General features: G+C 41.3%; 2 protein-coding genes across 5 annotated transcripts; one reads left to right on the top strand and one right to left on the bottom strand.

Moving 5' to 3' along the window:
- nat15 (N-acetyltransferase 15 (GCN5-related, putative)) lies at positions 1 to 7,049 on the bottom strand. Of its 4 annotated transcripts, none has more exons than XM_057014703.1 (8): positions 6,831 to 7,049; positions 6,054 to 6,153; positions 5,490 to 5,605; positions 4,983 to 5,112; positions 4,374 to 4,470; positions 3,592 to 3,826; positions 2,939 to 3,111; positions 1 to 2,854 (listed from the first exon to the last, which is right to left on the bottom strand). In XM_057014703.1, the coding sequence occupies exons 3-7, from the start codon at positions 5,597 to 5,599 to the stop codon at positions 2,955 to 2,957; spliced, it is 729 nt and encodes a 242-aa protein (XP_056870683.1). In that variant the 5' UTR covers positions 5,600 to 5,605; positions 6,054 to 6,153; positions 6,831 to 7,049; the 3' UTR covers positions 1 to 2,854; positions 2,939 to 2,954. The 4 variants fall into 4 exon arrangements, with proteins under 4 accessions (XP_056870683.1, XP_056870682.1, XP_056870681.1 ...); XM_057014702.1 differs by having other exon boundaries at positions 6,091 to 6,153; XM_057014701.1 differs by lacking the exon at positions 6,054 to 6,153.
- A 1,465-nt stretch (positions 7,050 to 8,514) lies between these two features.
- dnase1 (deoxyribonuclease I) lies at positions 8,515 to 18,382 on the top strand. The gene is made up of 9 exons (XM_057015034.1): positions 8,515 to 8,669; positions 9,052 to 9,190; positions 9,469 to 9,557; positions 14,316 to 14,402; positions 14,947 to 15,062; positions 16,901 to 17,013; positions 17,120 to 17,274; positions 17,346 to 17,439; positions 18,135 to 18,382. The coding sequence occupies exons 1-9, from the start codon at positions 8,662 to 8,664 to the stop codon at positions 18,201 to 18,203; spliced, it is 870 nt and encodes a 289-aa protein (XP_056871014.1). The 5' UTR covers positions 8,515 to 8,661; the 3' UTR covers positions 18,204 to 18,382.
- The last annotated feature ends 178 nt before the right edge of the window (positions 18,383 to 18,560 follow it).

Raw genomic sequence — 18,560 nt, 5'->3', positions numbered from 1 at the left:
TGTGATTATAGCAACTGAAATTTATTAAAAGGTTGCAGGAGTGATAAACATGATCCTGTAGACATTTTAAAAGATGTTGCTAGTAAAACAGTGTTCAATACAACTTCAGATGGCCCATTTTTACTGTTTTGGAAAAAGTGGCTCAGTGTCATACATATACAACAGATCACAATTATAACATTGTGGAGGTCATTTTATTTTATTTTGTCTCTCTCGCTATTTAGCATCACCGTTACCGCATATTCCATCAACAGCAAAAACAAAGCCTTTTAAAAATCAAACAAGAATAATCACAAATTGGAAGATTCAACAAAAACCTGTTGCTGAATCAACCTTTAAGACAATCTGCAGTTTGTAAAGGAAATAGCAAGGTGGATCCCTGCCACAGGTGTGATGGATGTGCATGAACAGCAATTTATGGCTCTGAAATGTGCCTTTGAACATTGTGGGGAAAAAGGAATAAAAACAGAATTGAGTCAAAATTCCACTAATCTCATAAACATGTGGCACACATTTACTAAAACAGTGAATCTAAACATACTGATTATATTCTGCCTTTGGACACACTGCATTCTGTTTTATATTATACAGTGCATCCCAACCTATTTATGCTTCGGCTGCTTTGATATAGACTGACAATTCTTGCAACTATAGACTTTTTCTTATTCTACTCAAGTCTCTCAAATACGAATGCAACTACAATGTCAGGAATGAAAAAGGCTCTGGGTTGTGACAACATATTTGAGATGTAAAACACACGTTAGTAAACTGTCATACAGCGGAGACCCTACGATCAGTGAAAAAAGATATACCTATTGCATTCGACATATGAACAACTCACGAGGGGCTGGTAAGCTGATAAAGACCCTCACTGTCACAATAAATGGAGATTTTTAATTTAATCTTTTAGTGCAACTGAATGCAATCAGACAACCACAAGAGATGTTTAGCCAGCACATCTAACTACATGTGCTGTGAATTCCATGCTATAAGCTGCTAATTTTCCAATGCCTTGGCCCCTGCGGCTTAAGGATTTTTATGAATTCTTCAATTGCCCCACTGTTTTCTGTATTTGAATATTTACGGCCGAGCAGCCACCAGAGGGCGCTCGAGCAGCGCGTCAGCAAGACACACAGGTTGAAGAGATACAGTAAAGTGCCGATAAAGATGCTATTTTAATTGTGTTTTGAACAGTCTTTTTGCACTTCATGTACACACCCTCGCCATAGACAACACACAAATAAATGCTTATGATGCAGCTTTTAAGATAAAGACTATTGATCAACAGCCGGTAGGCTCGTTATTTTTTTAACCGACGTGTTACTGTGTAATTAAATAATGTAATTTTACACTTGTGTCACTGCAATGTTTAGTAATTAAAAATTTTAAATGATCTTTCTGTGTACCATAAAGATTTCCTGTTTCAAAGTGGCCACCTGCAGCTTATAGCCAGGTGCGGCTTATATGTGGAATTCTTCTGAAATTTTATTAAATTTGGGGGTGTGGCTTATAGTCAGGGGCACTCTATAGTGTGGAATTTACGGTATCTTCTATTGACAGATCTAACCAACATGGCCCCTTGCTGGATTCTAATGTCGGCATATAGATAATCACACACCACTGTGTGAGTGTGCATGATCCGGGGGCATGTTTATATTTCATTCTATATGCTAAGTAGGATCACGCATCTCTGCTGGACATGCAAATAAAACACTTCTGAGCATCAGCCAGAGTGTTAGTACAAATCTAGTAGCACCTATATCCTCAATTCTCTTTAAAAACATCTGAAAAGAATTAAGATGGGTCATGCCATAGTCGTGTTAAACTTTCACAGGGGCATATTATTGTAGCCCAAATTAAAATAACGTTCCAAATTCTGGGCTAACTTTCAGCAAAATGCCAAGAAATTCCATAGATGTTTAGGATATTCATTTAAAACAATCAAGTCTAAACTTTACTCTGTCCCACATAATTTGCTCACATATGCATTCTGTCCTGGGCCTGTTAAAATGCTTTTATATAGAAGGGGTTGCATGGTTTGCTTACTGTGGACTACAGGGCACAGCCAAAATTCAATATGATAGGAGCTTTTCCTGCAGCCCACCGCCTGGCAGCTCAAACACTCAAGTTGCACTCAGCTTTACTGGGCACAGATATAAGCTCTTGCCATGCAACACTTTAAAAAAATACCTGGATCTGATGGAACGGTGGAGTTTTAACACACTATGTCAAAGGAGCCTTAGAACAGGCAGATCAGGGGTGATGCAAGATGGTTTTTAACTCTCTTTAGGAAAAGTAACTGTCATCTGATTTTATAGTACAGCTAAAAGAAGAGGGGATGAACTATTTTCATCAATGGACAGCATACAACAGACTATATTTAAAGAAGTGTATATATTAACTTAGTATATATAATATACAAACAGTATACAGTCTCTGTAACAGTGATAAGACAGAATGAAACAAAATACACGAGTAAAACTTCAATCTACCGGTACTGTGTTGTCAGTGTGTCTGCAGTCGGTGTGGTGAACAGAGACAAGGTCTGTTGGCAACACTGACATTCAGTGTTATCTAAAGTAACTATGAAACCGATTTCTTTTTCTGGATCTGGAATAGTGCACAAACTAGATAATTTGACAAATACCCCCGGTTTTATCTCTGTCCAAAATGGCAACATGTGAGGTCCAGAACTGCAGAAGCAGACCTGAATCTTGAGTCAGACCTGAAGTGAATCTGGAACATTGTTCAAATGCCTGAAGGCTCAACCAGCAGCTGGATTCCCCGAGACTGAGCTGGGTGAAACAAGGACTGTCGCTCTACATGTCAGCGTGTACGAGGGAAGACATTCCTCCTGTTGGAAAAATGCAAACACAGCAATAAATAACACTGAAGGATTAAAAGAAATAATAAATGCTGGCGTTGTGGCAGCTCTCACCCCCCTATGAGTCGCATCACATTGTTCGGCTGTACTGTATGCCCGTCTTAGACGCAATGTTGGACCAGGGCAGCAGAGAGCGCAGCAGGGACTGGGCTTGACGGTACAACCTCTGAGGGAGGGAGCAGGGGCTCAGGCTGGCTATAGTGGAACCAATGTGCTGGATATAATCAGTGCAACAAAAAGTTAAGGCAAAGGGGATAATGCTGGAAAATTGTTTTTTAACACGATGAAGCAAGGATCGAGTGTTTTTGATGGCAGCCATAAAGTATTAATTATTGACTATCTACCGTAGTTCTCAGTTATAGTTTGTAATTAAAACATAGTGTGCTGCAAAACAAAACTGTATGAAACTCTTACTAAACACTCTTACCTTTTGGGCTGCATTTTGGATTTGAGCTATTAGGATTAAAATCTTGGTTCAAGCTAATTAATTTAAACAATAAATGGGATCAAATGTATGTAAAACATAAATCCACCTGCACAATTTTACTCAGTGGTAAGGGTCAACAAACACAACTTGATCAAGATGAATCACTAAGCAATGTATTGGTACTCTTGAAGGGATGCCTCATACTATCATTAGCATCAATATCCATGTACTGTGTCTGCCATCTTGAATCCTAAAACAAACAATTGATATAAAAGGATATAATATTGTCCAGGGTGGATGACCCCCGTTGATGTAGAGCACATATGTGAATCCGTCTTTAAGAACACCGCGTATGGAGTAGTAGTATGGAAGGTAGTGGTGCTGCCTAAAGTCTCTGCTTTCGTAGAAGTGGATGGCAGTATTGTTGGTGGTGAGGACATGTAGGTAGATGGCCTTACAATGGTCCTGAGCTGTTGTTGATATGTGCTCCTTCAAACTGTCCAGCAGTAGGGAGCCTGAAGGTGGGACACCACACAGTGATTCCATACCTGATTCACATTATGAAGCTTTGTAATTTACCAGAGACACCTAGAGATCTGACTGTGTACGAAAGCCCCACCGGCTGAAGCCCTGTGACACTGCGATTCCCTCCCACGGGAGAAGCTATAAGTTCATCATCTCTGTAAGCCGTAATGCTGAAGCTTCCTACCCGATCTCAGCTTGGAATAAAATACACAAAACCCAGTGAGACTCGTCCACACCTTCCTTCAGAAGCGCCTTGATTCTCTGACCAGAATGATAGTCCATAACCTGCCGCCTCACCCAGCAATCCCTCGAGTCCCACTCTCAAATAGACTGTATTAAAAAGATGATTTACTCTGCAATGATTCTGGCAGTCATCATTAAGAGCAAGTTTTTTTTAGCACAATAATAGCCTGTTTATAAGAATAAGAAGAGATGAATCTATTGTTCTAAAGAGCAAATCTGTGTTTACATAACTGATTCAATATATAATCTGGAAGGAGTCAAACTGATGCGCGTGTGTGCTGCTGGCAGCAGTACCTATGCCATGTTTCCTGAACTCTTTGACTACTCCCAGGCTGAGGATATAGGCTACCTGCGTGTCCACAGGAAAACTGGAGGCGAGAATGTCTCCATCCTAAACAAGAAATAAGACAGAAATCATAATTTCTATACTTTTGACCACTTTTCTGTTACTTTCAACTTCTGAGATATGAGGCATTCTGTTGAAAAAACTTTTTGTCCCACTAAAATAAAGATTTCACCAAATGAGACCGATAAAAAAATATTAACTTGTAGAAGTAGTTAAAAAATAAATTACTGAATGTATTTAAATAGATGAAAACGTCATTTTTTTGTGAATAGAAAATACAGATGCTTTATTAAATAATCTATGGTCAAGAAAAAAAAATTGCAAAATTACTGGAAAATATTTCTGCTATATACCTGATATAGCACATGTGAATACTATAAATCACTAATAATAAGTAATTAAATCACTGCTAAATTCAGCTGTGTACCATCAGCGATTTAGAGCAGATCCTTTCAACAGCGATTTATTTTATGTCATGTAAATCAGCATCACATTCTTCCCTTTGCTGTATAACACAAAGCTTTAAACTTTTGACGTAAGCAGACTGAGCTTTATACCTCTTTATGTACTTTGGTCCGGCCTTTGATTTCGGCCACAATCATTCCCACTATCTTGCCTCTGAACGTGGCAGCAAGGGAGAAGAATTTCTTGTTGGAGGTGATGTCCTGATACCATGAGTCCGGATACCTGCAGTAAACCAGAACAGATCAGGCAGATTAGGCTCTTAACATTGACATGGTTATGATGTTATTTAAGATATAGACATTTCTGTTTTAGTTTTGACACCTTGACCATTTAATTGTTTGAGAATTATTGATAGTTTCACATGGTTACTACTTTAGTACTTTATATAACTACCCTATGAACTGACCATTTATCACTCTCACACACACACACACACACTCACACCCACACACACCCACGTGCACATGACTTTAAAGTGGACTCATTAAACAATCTGGATAAGAGATGACAGTAGCTGCCAAACTATGACACTTTAAAGGCAACAAAACTAAAGAAGCCAACTTTTTCTATTATAATACAATATGCAACAGGGTACTTACTCGATGGGGAACCAGTCACTGCAGAGTAACTTCACATTCTCTATGTCATTATGGCAGAGGAAGCGGAGCTGGACTTCACTGAGAGCCGTGGGAGGCACCACGTCACTCATTCACACCTTAAGAGGACAGCATAAAATAAAGCGGCTTTGCATATGCATCCTAATAAATGGATTTGAATCACAAGTTTTGATATTAAAATATTATACAACATCTAGTCAATTCTAATATGACATAATGGTGTTTGTTCAACACAGTGGGAAGAGAGTAGAGCTCCTGACTTCATCAATCATGAAACTTCAGACAGATAATGTGAATAGCCATCACAATACCACTAAAGGGTTGTATGTGTACCTATTGATACCTGATAAAAAGGACTTGTGCCACTTTGTATTATCCCAACTTGAATTCAACTAGAGATACTAATGTCAAACGTATTTTGGACTCATGTTCTCCAATAATGAATAATCTTAAACTTGGATGGTATAAATTGGTTCTTCTTATATACAATCTGTTTTATTATTTAAAGTATGATTAAGCATGCCACAATAAGTCAACCAGAAATACCAGGGTGTTCTGCATATAGAGGTTGTGTTTGACCCACATCACAGCCCACCGCCGAAGAAACGTTGTATAAATCTGCTTGGAGACGTCTGAAGTAGTTGTCCTAAATTGAATTTAAATGTTAACCTGGGTATTCAATAATGAAACGAAATGTGAATGTAGTAAATTTATAAAACATTTATATGCAACTGCATTTCTTTGATTCATGGGGTTGAACTTTAACACTTGACCAGTACTGATGAGGCTCACAACAGTGTCAGTCACTCGACACGGTCAAGCCTGCATAGAATTTAATACCATCAACACGCGGATTTATACATTTCTATTGTCTATGTTGTCTGTGTAAATTCTCAGTCATCCAGGTCATTGTATCCAAGGTAGTTTTCTCTGTCAACTGGACTGGGTTTCTTCTCTTGAAGACGTTTCGCCTTCTATCCAGAAGGCTTCTTCAGTTCAGAACTGAAACCCAGTCCAGTTGACAGAGAAAACTACCTTGGATATTGTCTATGTTGTGAAACGCAGAAAACGACCAAACTCAACAACAAACCATTGCATCGTCAAAAGCGTGTGCGTTAGCAGAAATGCGGTGCTTCTTAAATCCAGGTATCAGTCAACAAAATAAAGTTTCACCCAGAAAGCCAAAGCACAACACTTAAAAAGCATCCCTATTATCAAAAAAATTATGACAGAACATATTGTTAAATAGTAAGCAACTACTTAGAAGTAAAACATTTCCACGATAACCACGGCTATGCTAGGGTAATGGCTATGATCAGGTACCTTGTTTCTAAAGCCAGAACGAAGGAAATGTGAAAAAGAATGACGTCCAGTGGTATGATTTGTTATTCCTACTACACTGGACACAGCATCATGAAGAAACAGTCTTCTGTAATTCACAAGACCGTTTCATTACTGTGACAAAATCTGCACAGGATGCTACCTTAGCCGGAGATTCCCTTACTTCGCTAATTCACGGCTGGATGTTTACTTCCTGTTTGTATGACCCTACCGTAACCTGATGAACCGGTGTCGTAAAAAGAAGGTGTTACGACACTTCCGTGCGCTTATTGCAAATTATTATTGTAGCGTTGGTGGTTGGCAAATAGTTTTTTTCTTCTTGAAAGTGGAAACTAATCATCTGCAAAATATCAAGGCATGTCATCCTCAACAGTAAACCCTTTTCAGCAAGGCACTTTCCCACCATTTGATGAGAAAAACAATGTAATACTGAAAAATAAAGCAAAATATGGAAAACAATAATGCACACATTAAGCACTCTTTTAGATTATTTTGAATATTTTCAGTTTTCAAACCTCTTCTTCTTTACACTTCCTCCCATAGATTTCCTGTTTGTTTTACAGAATTTAACCATTTTAGCCTTTAGATAATAAAGACATTCTGTCATGAAAAAAACATTTGTAACTTTAATCACTTCTTGAATTGCACAAATGGGTTTTACTGCTCTAACGTTTTTTTGTTTGTTGTTTCAATCAATAGTACTTTACCCAAAGTCTGTCTAATATTACTGGGTTATTTGGCTTTTTTCCCCTCATTCTTGAGACTGTCTCACGATGCTTATGTGAATGAATGATTCTCTCTCCTCTCTCTCTCTCTCTCTCTCTCTCACACACACACACACACACACACACACACACACACACCACACACACACACACACACACACACACAAGCACAAACATACAGCATAAAACTTAATGTTATTCATTGAATACATGGCTGATCTATGTTCAGGTTTAGGACTGTATTTGAAAAGCCTCTCGTGTGACCTGAATAACAACATTTAAGCCTCAAGAGCAGGGAAGATAGGAGCATCTGTTTGGTTCTCAATAACTTGTGCAACAGGTTTCAGTAGCTTTTAAGGTGGAATTGGTGAAGGCTTGTCATGGCACTGTTAATGTATTTCCTAAACTATTCTGGTGTATTTGTGGCACTATGCTGTTGGCACTGAACTATGTCCCCACTTACTTTTTGCCAGTGTGATGCCTGACAGAAGTTCTCATGTTGCACATTAACAGATTATTGGCTAGTAGATGCATGGAACTGGTCACATCTGGCATTCCTGTGTGACTCCATGCCAGGGCCTGCTGTTCTGTTTCCTAGGAATACCAAAGCCAATTAGATAAATCATTTATTACAGAATCAGCTGGGGGGGAGGGGGACAACAACTTTCAAGCAGATACAATGTTAATTCAACTCTTTATCATCTTGTAATTCCATCTGTTGCCTTCTCATTGCCACAGCAAATGTTGTGCGTAAATATAAGCTTCATCTATGGTCTAGACACACATGGACGATAGTACAAGCAGCAGTGAATCAAGATCACACAATAAAATGGAAAATAATCAAAAAATCTAATTTGCCAATAAAATAGTTAAATGTTGTTTTTTTAACCCTTCCCTCCTCTTTAACTCCTCCCTACGTGCATCCCATCACATGCATTTTCAGGTAAATAGTAACCTGAAGAGACACGTCAGTGAGTCTGCTCAGATGCCTCTGGCTCCCGAGGGGCATTCACACAAACCAGCCTCTGTGCTGCGCTCTTAACGGAACTCCTCTCCTTCCTCTTCAGCCCTGGTATTCATTCTGCCCCATGAGCAGGTAGACATGCACCTTTGACTTTGTAAAATAAAAATAAAATGTAAAGTGTAAGTTTGGTCTGTACATGTAAAAACTGTTAAAAGTCTAGGTAAAGAAAGTTCTATTAATGTAAATTAGCATTGACATTAATCCTGCATCTAAAACCATAGCAGGACAACAGAGGGTTTCGCATTTAGCCAGATAAAAGTAGGGAACAGGTGACAGCAGTCACGCGTCCAGATGACACAGGTGTTGCATTTGTTTTGCAAACCCACAATGAGACTAAAAGAGGATCCCAAGGTTTCGTGACATGCATAAGTTCCCTAATCGGTCTGTATTTTTTTAGAAAGCAAAAATACACCGACACTTTAACTTATTCTGAAATCTGTCTTCTCTGATTCAGGATGCGTGTAGCATGTGTCTTGGGTCAGTTTGTGGCCCTGCTGCAGATTTCACACTCTTTGCTGCTGGGCGCCTTCAACATCAGGACATTTGGAGACACAAAAGCCTCCAACGTGACTCTCATGAATATCATCAGCATGGTCTGTAAATGCGTCTTTTTCCAATATAGTCTGTAACTGCACGGATAGACTATACTCTAACAATAGTTCGGCTTAGTGTAATGGCTAAAGCATCAAATATTCATGCAACCATTAAAATTCTGTGAGCTACTTTTTACTTTTACTTTTTACCTCATCAGCAGTGCGTATTAGATTTGGCCACTACGCTGCAAACGTATGGATGCAATGTTTGGAATGAGTTGGAATGGGAACTGACTTGGATCCAAAACAACACTCCGGTTTTGATGTTTCTATTGCAGATTGTCCACCGCTATGACATCATTCTGATCCAAGAGGTCAGAGACAGTGATCTGTCAGCAACTAAAAAACTCATGGAGCACGTCAACAAGTAAGCCTACCGACACACAGCAGTGCACATGCAGTTTAAACACACATGTCATTGCATCCAAAATGTTTTGACATGAGTCAATCAATCAATCAATCTTTATTTATATAGCGTCTTATACAATCAAAATTGTTTCAAGGCGCTTTCCAGAATCCCAGGGCCTGACCCCAGACAAGCAACAGTGGCAAGGAAAAACTCCCCTTTAACAGGAAGAAACCTTGAGCAGGACCAGGCTCATGTAGGGGGACCCTCCTGCTGATGGCCGGCTGGGTAAAGAGAGAGGAGAAGGGGGAGGACAGGTAGAGGATAGGATAGGTAGGAGAGGAGAGGGGTAGAGGAGAGGAGAAGTAGAGTGGAGGGGAGGTAGAGGGGAGGAGAGGAGAAGGAGGAGGAGGGGAAAGAGGAGAGGAAAGAAGAGGAGAGGAGAGGAGAGGAAAAGGAGAAGGAGGGGGAGGGGAAAGGAGAGGAGAGGAGAGGAGAGGAGAGGAGAGGAGAGGAGAGGAGAGGAGAGAGAGGAGAGGAGAGGAGAGGAGAGGAGAGGAGAGGCACAGAGCACAGAAACACACACAAAAAATATGATGCACAATCACTTCAGCGGGGCCGGAGGTCATTATGCAGCTCTGAGGGCGGCGATACCTGTAAATAAATAGAGGGGGGGGGGGGAGAAGCAGAAAAACTACACAAGAATCAGCATAACTAGTCTGCTTGATGAGGAGAGGAAAGGGGAGGAAAGGAGAGGAAACCATGACCCAGTGGAGTGACAGAGGCCTGTCAGGTGATCATGTTTCCGGACCCCGGCAGCCTTGGCCTATAACAGCATAACTAAGATGTGACCTAACGATTAGACGACCCCTAAGTATGATAATTTGTCTGTCTATGATAGAAACTGGAACTACTGAATTAGTAACAATAAGCTTTTTCAAAGAGGTAGGTTTTGAGTCTGATCTTAAAAGTAGCGATGGAGTCAGCCTCCCGTACCTGGACAGGGAGATGGTTCCATAGCAGGGGGGCCTGGTAGCTAAATGCTCGGCCCCCCATTCTACTCCTGGACACTCTGGGAACCACAAGTAGACCAGCATTCTGAGAGCGGAGCGGTCTATTGGGCTGGTAAGGTATCACTAGCTCCTCCAGGTAGGATGGAGCTAGGCCTCTGAGGACCTTGTAGGTCAAAAGAAGGGTTTTAAAAATTATTCTAAATTTAACGGGCAGCCAATGAAGCGACGCCAGTACAGGAGTAATGTGATCTCTTTTGTCAATACCTGTCAGAACTCTGGCTGCAGCATTTTGGATCAACTGGAGGCTTCTTAAAGAGTTGTTTGGACACCCTGATAATAAGGAGTTACAGTAGTCCAGCCTGGAAGTAACAAATGCATGGACTAACTTTTCAGCATCATGCCGCGTCAGCAGTTTCCTGATCTTTGTGATGTTCCTCAAGTGAAAAAAGGCACTTCTAGAGACTAATTTAATGTGTGAGTTGAAGGAGAGATTTTGATCAAAAGTTACTCCTAGATTCCTCACAGAGAGACTAGATGTTAATGAGATACCATCTAGAGTGATCATGTGATCTAATCTATCCCTGAGAGGTTCAGGACCAAACACCATGACCTCAGTTTTTCCTGGGTTAAGGAGGAGGAAATTTGAAGACATCCAGGACTTTATGTCTTTAAGACAGGTCTGGAGCTTCACTAACTTCTCTGTCTCCTCGGGTTTCATGGATAAATAGAGCTGAGTGTCATCAGCATAACAATGAAAATTATCCCATGCTGCCGAATAATGTTCCCTAAGGGAAGCATGTACAATGTGAAGAGGATTGGTCCGAGTACAGAACCTTGAGGAACTCCATGGCTAACCCTACTGTATGAGGAGGGAACACCATGGACATGGGCAAACTGGTATCTATCAGATATGTATGATCTAAACCAGTCTAGTGCTGTCCCTTTAATCCCAATCACATGTTCCAGTCTCTGTAACAGGATGCTGTGATCAACTGTATCAAAAGCAGCACTGAGGTCCAGCAGAACCAGCATAGAGACCAGTCCATGATCGGAAGCTATGAGAAGATCATTAGTGTTTCTGTGCTGTGGTGAGCTCTAAAGCTGTGCTGTGGTGAGCTCTAAAGCCTGACTGAAACATCTCAAACAGGCTGTTCCTCTGCAGGTGCTCCAGTAACTGAGTCACCACCACCTTCTCTAGAACTTTAGAGATAAAAGGAAGGTTGGATATTGGCCTATAATTTGCTAAGACATCGGGATCCAGTGATGGTTTTTTAAGCAACGGCTTAATCACTGCCACCTTGTAGGACCGGGGTACATAACCTGACACTAAAGAACCATTGATCTGGTCCAGGATAGAACTGCCTATCAATGGTAAAACATCCTTCAACAGGTGTGTTGGGATGGGATCTAAAAGACACGTGGTGGTCTTGGATTTCTGAATTAGCGATGACGCCTCAGAAAAATATATAGGGCTGAAGGAGCTTAAGGGCTCGATGGAGACCCTGTATGTTCCCACAGTCGGCACATCTGGTGATGGTCCAGTTGTTGGGATGGCCTGGTTAGCTTTCTCTCTGATAGCTAGAACTTTATCAGTGAAGAAGCTCATGAAGTCTTCACCACTAAGGGAAGAAGGGATACGTGGATCTAAAACACTGTGACTCTTGGTTAATTTGGCCACAGTGCTGAAAAGAAACCTGGGGTGGTTCTTATTTTCCTCAATCAAAGAAGAAAAATAAGCTGTTCTAGCCTTGCGAAGGGCCTTTTTGTAAACTAATAGACAGTCTTTCCAGGCTACATGGTAGCTGTCTATTTTACAAGAATGCCACTTCCTTTCCAGTCTTCGCACTTTCTGCTTGAGGGTCCTGATATGTGAATTATACCAGGGGGCACACCTCCTCTGATTTACTATTTTCTTTTTCAGGGGGGCAACAGAATCAAGCGTGATTCTCAGTGAGGTTGCTGCACCTTCAGCAATAGAGTCAACCTCAGCAGGGCTAAGATTATAATGATTGATCCCTGGGGAAACACACGGTGGTCCTGGGATCAGCACAGGGATCACTTCCTTAAACTTAGCTACAGCATTATCTGAAAGACATCTGCTATAGTAAGACTGAGCTCTGAGCATAGAAGAATCCTTAATCATAAATGTAAAAGTGATCAAGGAATGGTCTGACAGGACTGGGTTTTGAGGGAACACTGACACATGTTCTACCTCAACACCATAAGTCAGAACTAGATCTAGGGTGTGGTTAAAGCTGTGAGTTGGTTGGTTTATCTGCTGGAGGAAACCAACTGACTCAAGTAATGAAATGAAGCCATTTCTAAAGCTGTCATTTATAACGTCCATATGGATATTAAAGTCTCCAATGATAATGACTTTTTCCGTTCTAAGGACCAAGTCAGATAAGAAATCAGAGAACTCAGACAGGAACTCTGAATGTGGCCCAGCAGGGGGCCGATATACAACTACAAACAGAAGTGGCTTTTCTGTCCTCCAGTTCAGATGAGTGATGCCAAGAGTCAGGCTTTCAAATGAACTGAAGCTATGTTTTGGTCTGGGATTAATTAATAACTTGGAGTGATAGATTGCTGCCACTCCCCCTCCTCGACCAGTAACACGTGGAATATGATAATTAAGATGGGTAGAAGGAGTAGATTCATTTAAGCTAACATACTCCTCCTCCTGAAGCCAGGTCTCAGTAAGACAAAATAAATCAATGTGATGATCCGCTATCAGGTCGTGCACTAACAGGGATTTACACAAAAGAGATCTAATATTTAACAGTCCACACTTAATTGTGATATTAGTTTCTGCAACTTGTGCTTCAGTATTAATTTTAATAAGATTTTGGTGATTGACCGCTCCCCCACTCTGTGCTTGGTGAACTTTTAACCGTGGAACAGAGACTACCTCTATAGTGTTAAATATGTTATTGTTGGTGGATGAGGGTTCTAAGGAAGCAGCAGAGAGGTGTGTAAGACTACAACTCTGCATCCTGGTCTGGACCCTGGATTGTCAGGTCACTTTGGGTCTAATAAAATTAGCCAGATTACTAGAAATGAGAGAAGCACCATCTCGCGTGGGATGGACACCGTCTCTCCTAATCAGACCAGGTTTTCCCCAAAAGGTGCTCCAATTGAAAAAGGCCACCTGGTTATCGGGGCACCACCGTGACAGCCAGCGACGAAGCGATGACATGCGGCTAAACATCTCATCGCTGGCCAGATTGGGGAGGGGACCAGAGAATGCTACGGAGTCCGACATCGTTTTTGCGTAGTTACACACCGACTTCAAGTTAATTTTAGTGACATCCGACTGACGAAGCCGGGTGTCATTGGCTCCGACGTGAATAATAACTTTACCAAATTTACGATTACGTCTCGCCAGCAGCCATAAATTTGCTTCTATGTCGCCCGCTCTGGCCCCCGGAATGCACTTAACTATGGTCGCTGGAGTCGGCTTCACGTGGCGCAAAACAGAGTCGCCAATTACCAGGGTCGGTTTCTCAGCGGGTGTGTCGCCGAGTGGGGAAAAGCGGTTAGCCACGGGAAGCGGTTGGTGGTGCACCGCGGGCCTTTGTTTTGGGCTACGCTTCCTACGAACCGTCACCCAGCCGCCCTGGCTAGCCGGCTGCTCGGCTGCTGCCGGGGGACCGCTAGCTGAAGCTACGCTAGGCGATGAGTGATATGCTGAGTAACTCATAATGCTGCACACCATATATGCATATTTTAATGATGCTTCCATCCATTTGTGTGCTTCCTGCAGAGGTTCTCCTCCGTTCAGATACAGTTTCATCGTCAGTGAACCTCTGGGTCGCAGCAGCTACAAGGAGAGATATCTTTTCCTCTACAGGTATACACAATCAAATTCATTTTAATTACAAATTATTGTTAGTAAAAATCATTTTTGGATGCTGAACACTTTGTCTCTATGAATGTAGAAAATAACAGAAAAAAATAATCTTACCCTCCACTCTGGATACTGTAAGCGAGGGGGAAAAAGTTTGTTTTTTCCCTTATTCATTCGAATGCTTATGTATTGAATGGCTGGTGTTTGTGATCAAACCACATTTATTTAACAAGCAAAGCTGGAAATGCAAAATAAAAAATGCATGAATCACTTTTCTTAATGTCTTGCCCCTCAAGATATTAAAACTGTATGATGCAAGGGTGTCAACAAGTCTGAATTGGAAGATCTCATATGAGAAAATGAAAACATTTCATATCATAAAGGAAAGTTGTGCTTAATCCTTCAAACCAGCATTTCTTGGCACTAAGGATTTTGAGTCTTGAAGATCTGTCTTATTATCTAATGTAATATACAGTATATGCTTGAAATAAATTCTAAACTCATAGAAAATATCGAGTATATATTCAGGGGTGCCTTCTCTCTCCAGGGAAGACACAGTGTCTGTGGCTAAAAACTACACCTATGATGATGGCTGCGAGCCCTGTGGGACGGACACCTTCAACAGAGAGCCCTTCGTGGTCATGTTCTCCTCCAAACACACAGGTACACTCTACATCCCGTGGTCTCCTATTTAGTGAAAGATTATTGAACTAAACAGACTGTTTGCTGTATCATGCATAGTCATGTCAACATGTCATGACAATGCCCACAATTTGGTTTTTGGGTTGTTTTTTTTTTCATGGGTTACAACACTGCTATTACAAAAAATCAAACTCATGTATCCTTTGCTGAGGACCTGTTCAGTTATCATGGGAGATAGTCAGGCAAGGAATTAACATATAGCTTTGTGTCCTGGAAGAAGGAAAACTGGAAAAGCTTAGGGTCTAATAGGGCAGTGGTGATCAACCCACATTCCAGCCAGGTTTCAAGTCCAACTAGGCAAACAACCACTTTCACAAAGGACGGAGGGATTCTACATGAAAGCTGGGATGACCTGGGATGACAGAAAACCTTGCCGGAATGTGGGTCTTGTTGGACTGGGTTGACGACCCCTGTGATAGGGGGCAGGCACTACAACCAAAAAGTCATTTATTTACATTTGAACAGGGTGGTGAGGAAGGATTTATTGTAAAATTGTGACCCCTAACACAGACAATAATAGATACTGATGATGTCAGTCCAGAATCAGCAGGGTACTGAATCTGATCTAACTGGGTATTCAGTCAGGGTGTCACGGTAAGGTCAGCTTTTGGTTCCTTCAGCTCTCCGCTGGGGTCCCCCATGGATTGGTGCTGGGGCTGCTGTCCTTTGCCATAAACCGACCTTGCTGGGGCCAATCATCCGCTTACATGGTTTTTCATATTACTGCTAAGCAGATGACACTCAGATGTGCCTGTTGTTTCACCCTCATGGACCCTTAGTTTCATATCTGCATCGATGCAGGATCTCCAACTGAACCTTCCATAGATCTCGGTTTTCTCAGCCACCCAATCTGTTCATCGCTACATTGAGCAGTTGTCTCTTTGCTTCTACCAAGTGTGTTTGAAATGTTGGAGTAATGATTAATGATCAACTGACTTTTTTTGATCATGTAGCCTCAGTCCGCTTCACCTTATTCAAGATCAGAAAAATCCCTCCATTCCTAACCAGCATGCCACCCAGCTGCTACTACGAGCTATGCTGATCTTCCACATTGACTACTGTAATGCCCTTCTAAAGGACGTCCCAATGTGTGTAGTGAATCTGCCTAAGATGGTCTGGACTAATGCGGCGCATCTGGTTTTCGACCAACCAAAGTAGGCCCACATGACCCCACTGCTGATAGAGCACCACTGGTTACATGTAGCAGCCCACATTAGGCACGGATGGTTTTCATACCTTGTTCCTCAATGGGGGGACGACCTCCCAAGCTCTGTCAGAGCAGGGGCAATCCTCCCTTTCTTCAAAAAGCTCTCGAAGACAAAGCTCTTCCGAGAGCACCTACTCTCCTAACAGCACTTACTGGTATCTTTCTCCTCCTATCTCTCTTCACCTTATCTTTCCTTCGCCCTGTTTATGTCCCTCATCACTCCCTTTCCATAGCTCTGTACTGTTAGTTGGTAGGTGCGTTTGTACAAGGTAGTATAGGACAAGTATAGGATAAGTTAATATTTTATTTCCAATGGTCTCAATTTCATGATGGCTTGATTGTGCCTCAGTTGCTTCTGAAAATGCATCTGCTAAATAACTAAAATGTAAATGTAATATAAATGTTTTGAGAAATGTTTATCTGATCAAAAATCATATACTTTTTGGCTTCCAAATCTCACCTGACAGTTGAGATAACTGAGTAGAAGGGCCAAATGGATAGTTTGCCCTAAATATTTAAACATTTTGATGCAGTCTATTTTATATAAATTCAATTGCTCCATTTATTTCATCCTCCATAACTTGTTTTCTAGCTGTGGAGAACTTTGTCTTGATTCCCCAGCACACCTCTCCAAACAGCGCTGTGAAGGAAATAGATGCTCTCTATGATGTGGTAGTTGATGTCCGCCACCGCTGGAAGACCAATGTGAACTTCTTTTTTTACATGCCACCCAAAATAAATCACAATTCATGGAACTCAGACAACATGTCCTGGGAATGGGACAAACTCAACCATTGCACTCGTCCAACAGGACATCCTGCTGCTGGGTGACTTCAACGCGGGCTGTAACTATGTGACGCGTTCTGAGTGGCAGCAGATCCGCCTCTTCACCGACAAGAGTTTCCACTGGCTGATAACTGATGATGAAGACACTACGGTGACACACACGATTTGTCCATATGACAGGTGCGCACATTAAGAATCACTCGCGCTCATCCACAGTAACAGAGGCTTCAAACCACGACTCCTTTCTGCAGGATCGTGGTCACCGCTGACATGATGGGTGGAGTGGTACCTCACAGCGCTGCAGTCTACGACTACATGGTGGACTTGAACCTCATCCACAGTTTGGTAAACACAACAAATCAAAACACCATCTTTAATTACACATTGCCCATTATTTGAGGTCACAACAATCCTTAAAGGGCCCGTTTGCACCCATATTCACATTAATGTACATGGTTTGTTTTTCGTTTTGATTTAAAGAATGATATATTTTGGCAAATAATTGGCAAATATGTGTCAAAATGTACACCTAGAATTCTAGCAGGAGCTTAGTAATAGCCTAAAGGTTCTCCTTATGGCACAAACAGTAGCAATAGGTCCAAGTAATAAATGCATATACTACAAAGGTAGTAGCGTCACTATCACTGGATACAAAAATTGCAGTTGTCCAGCTGCTGGGATTCTACTGTTAATTCCAATAATATGTAATATAGCAAACATGCACAGCAAGACGGAACTGTGTTTGAACCTATGGTGCTACAGGCTTTTCTGTGTGGAATTTGCATGTTCTCCCAGTATCTGCATGGGAACTCCATCAATAATTCCTCCCACAGTCCAAAAACATGCATTTGGGTGATAGTGGAATTGTCAACTCTAAACTGATATTTGGTGTGAATGTGAGTGTGTCTGGTTGTTCTTTTCTGTATGGTAGACATGCTATGAGGTGATGACTTGTCCTGGGTGCACACCGCTTCTTTCTGATTATGTTGTAATGTTTATATTAGACCAATTTTGATGTTTCCCACTGTTGCCTCTCCCAGGCCTTGGCTGTCAGCGACCATTTTCCTGTGGAGGTGAACCTGATTGGCAGGAGCTTCCTGTCTGAATAATAACACCGAGGATGATGCAGTTTTTACTCTGTGATGGGGAGCAGTCTCCAGCTGACAGTGTTAAAACAAGCACCAGCACATTCTAAGAAGGATGCATTATTACTCACTCATTCATGAAAACAAGATGTGAAAGTGCATTAGAGGTGAAACAAATAAAGAAAGCCTTGTGCAAATATTGACTATGATATATATATATATATATATATATATATATATATATATATATATAGAGTTCAGTCATGCTATAAAATACCAAATTAAAAATGTAATTAATTAAAGTAATCAAAGTACAATTCAGTGTCCCCATTAAAAAAAATCCTAATCCTTTAAAATCCTCAGGATTTTAAAAGCTCCTCA

The sequence above is a fragment of the Takifugu flavidus genome, chromosome 18, assembly GCF_003711565.1.
Source record: "Takifugu flavidus isolate HTHZ2018 chromosome 18, ASM371156v2, whole genome shotgun sequence".
In the NCBI taxonomy this organism is placed as follows: domain Eukaryota; kingdom Metazoa; phylum Chordata; class Actinopteri; order Tetraodontiformes; family Tetraodontidae; genus Takifugu; species Takifugu flavidus.
This window is presented reverse-complemented; position numbering and strand designations above follow the sequence as displayed.

Bases quoted from the DNA above. Each gene is read 5' to 3' on its own strand.
- nat15 (XM_057014703.1), bottom strand. From the start codon at position 5,599: ATGAGTGACGTGGTGCCTCCCACGGCTCTCAGTGAAGTCCAGCTCCGC. The intron at 3,827-4,373 runs GTACTGCTGCCA...TCCCACCTTCAG, and splicing joins GTTCAGGAAACATGGCATAG to GCTCCCTACTGCTGGACAGT. The intron at 3,112-3,591 runs ATATCCTTTTAT...TTTTTGTTGCAC, and splicing joins CATCCACCCTGGACAATATT to TGATTATATCCAGCACATTG.
- dnase1 (XM_057015034.1), top strand. The intron at 17,014-17,119 runs GTGAACTTCTTT...CTCGTCCAACAG, and splicing joins GCCACCGCTGGAAGACCAAT to GACATCCTGCTGCTGGGTGA. The intron at 17,275-17,345 runs GTGCGCACATTA...TCCTTTCTGCAG, and splicing joins ACGATTTGTCCATATGACAG to GATCGTGGTCACCGCTGACA.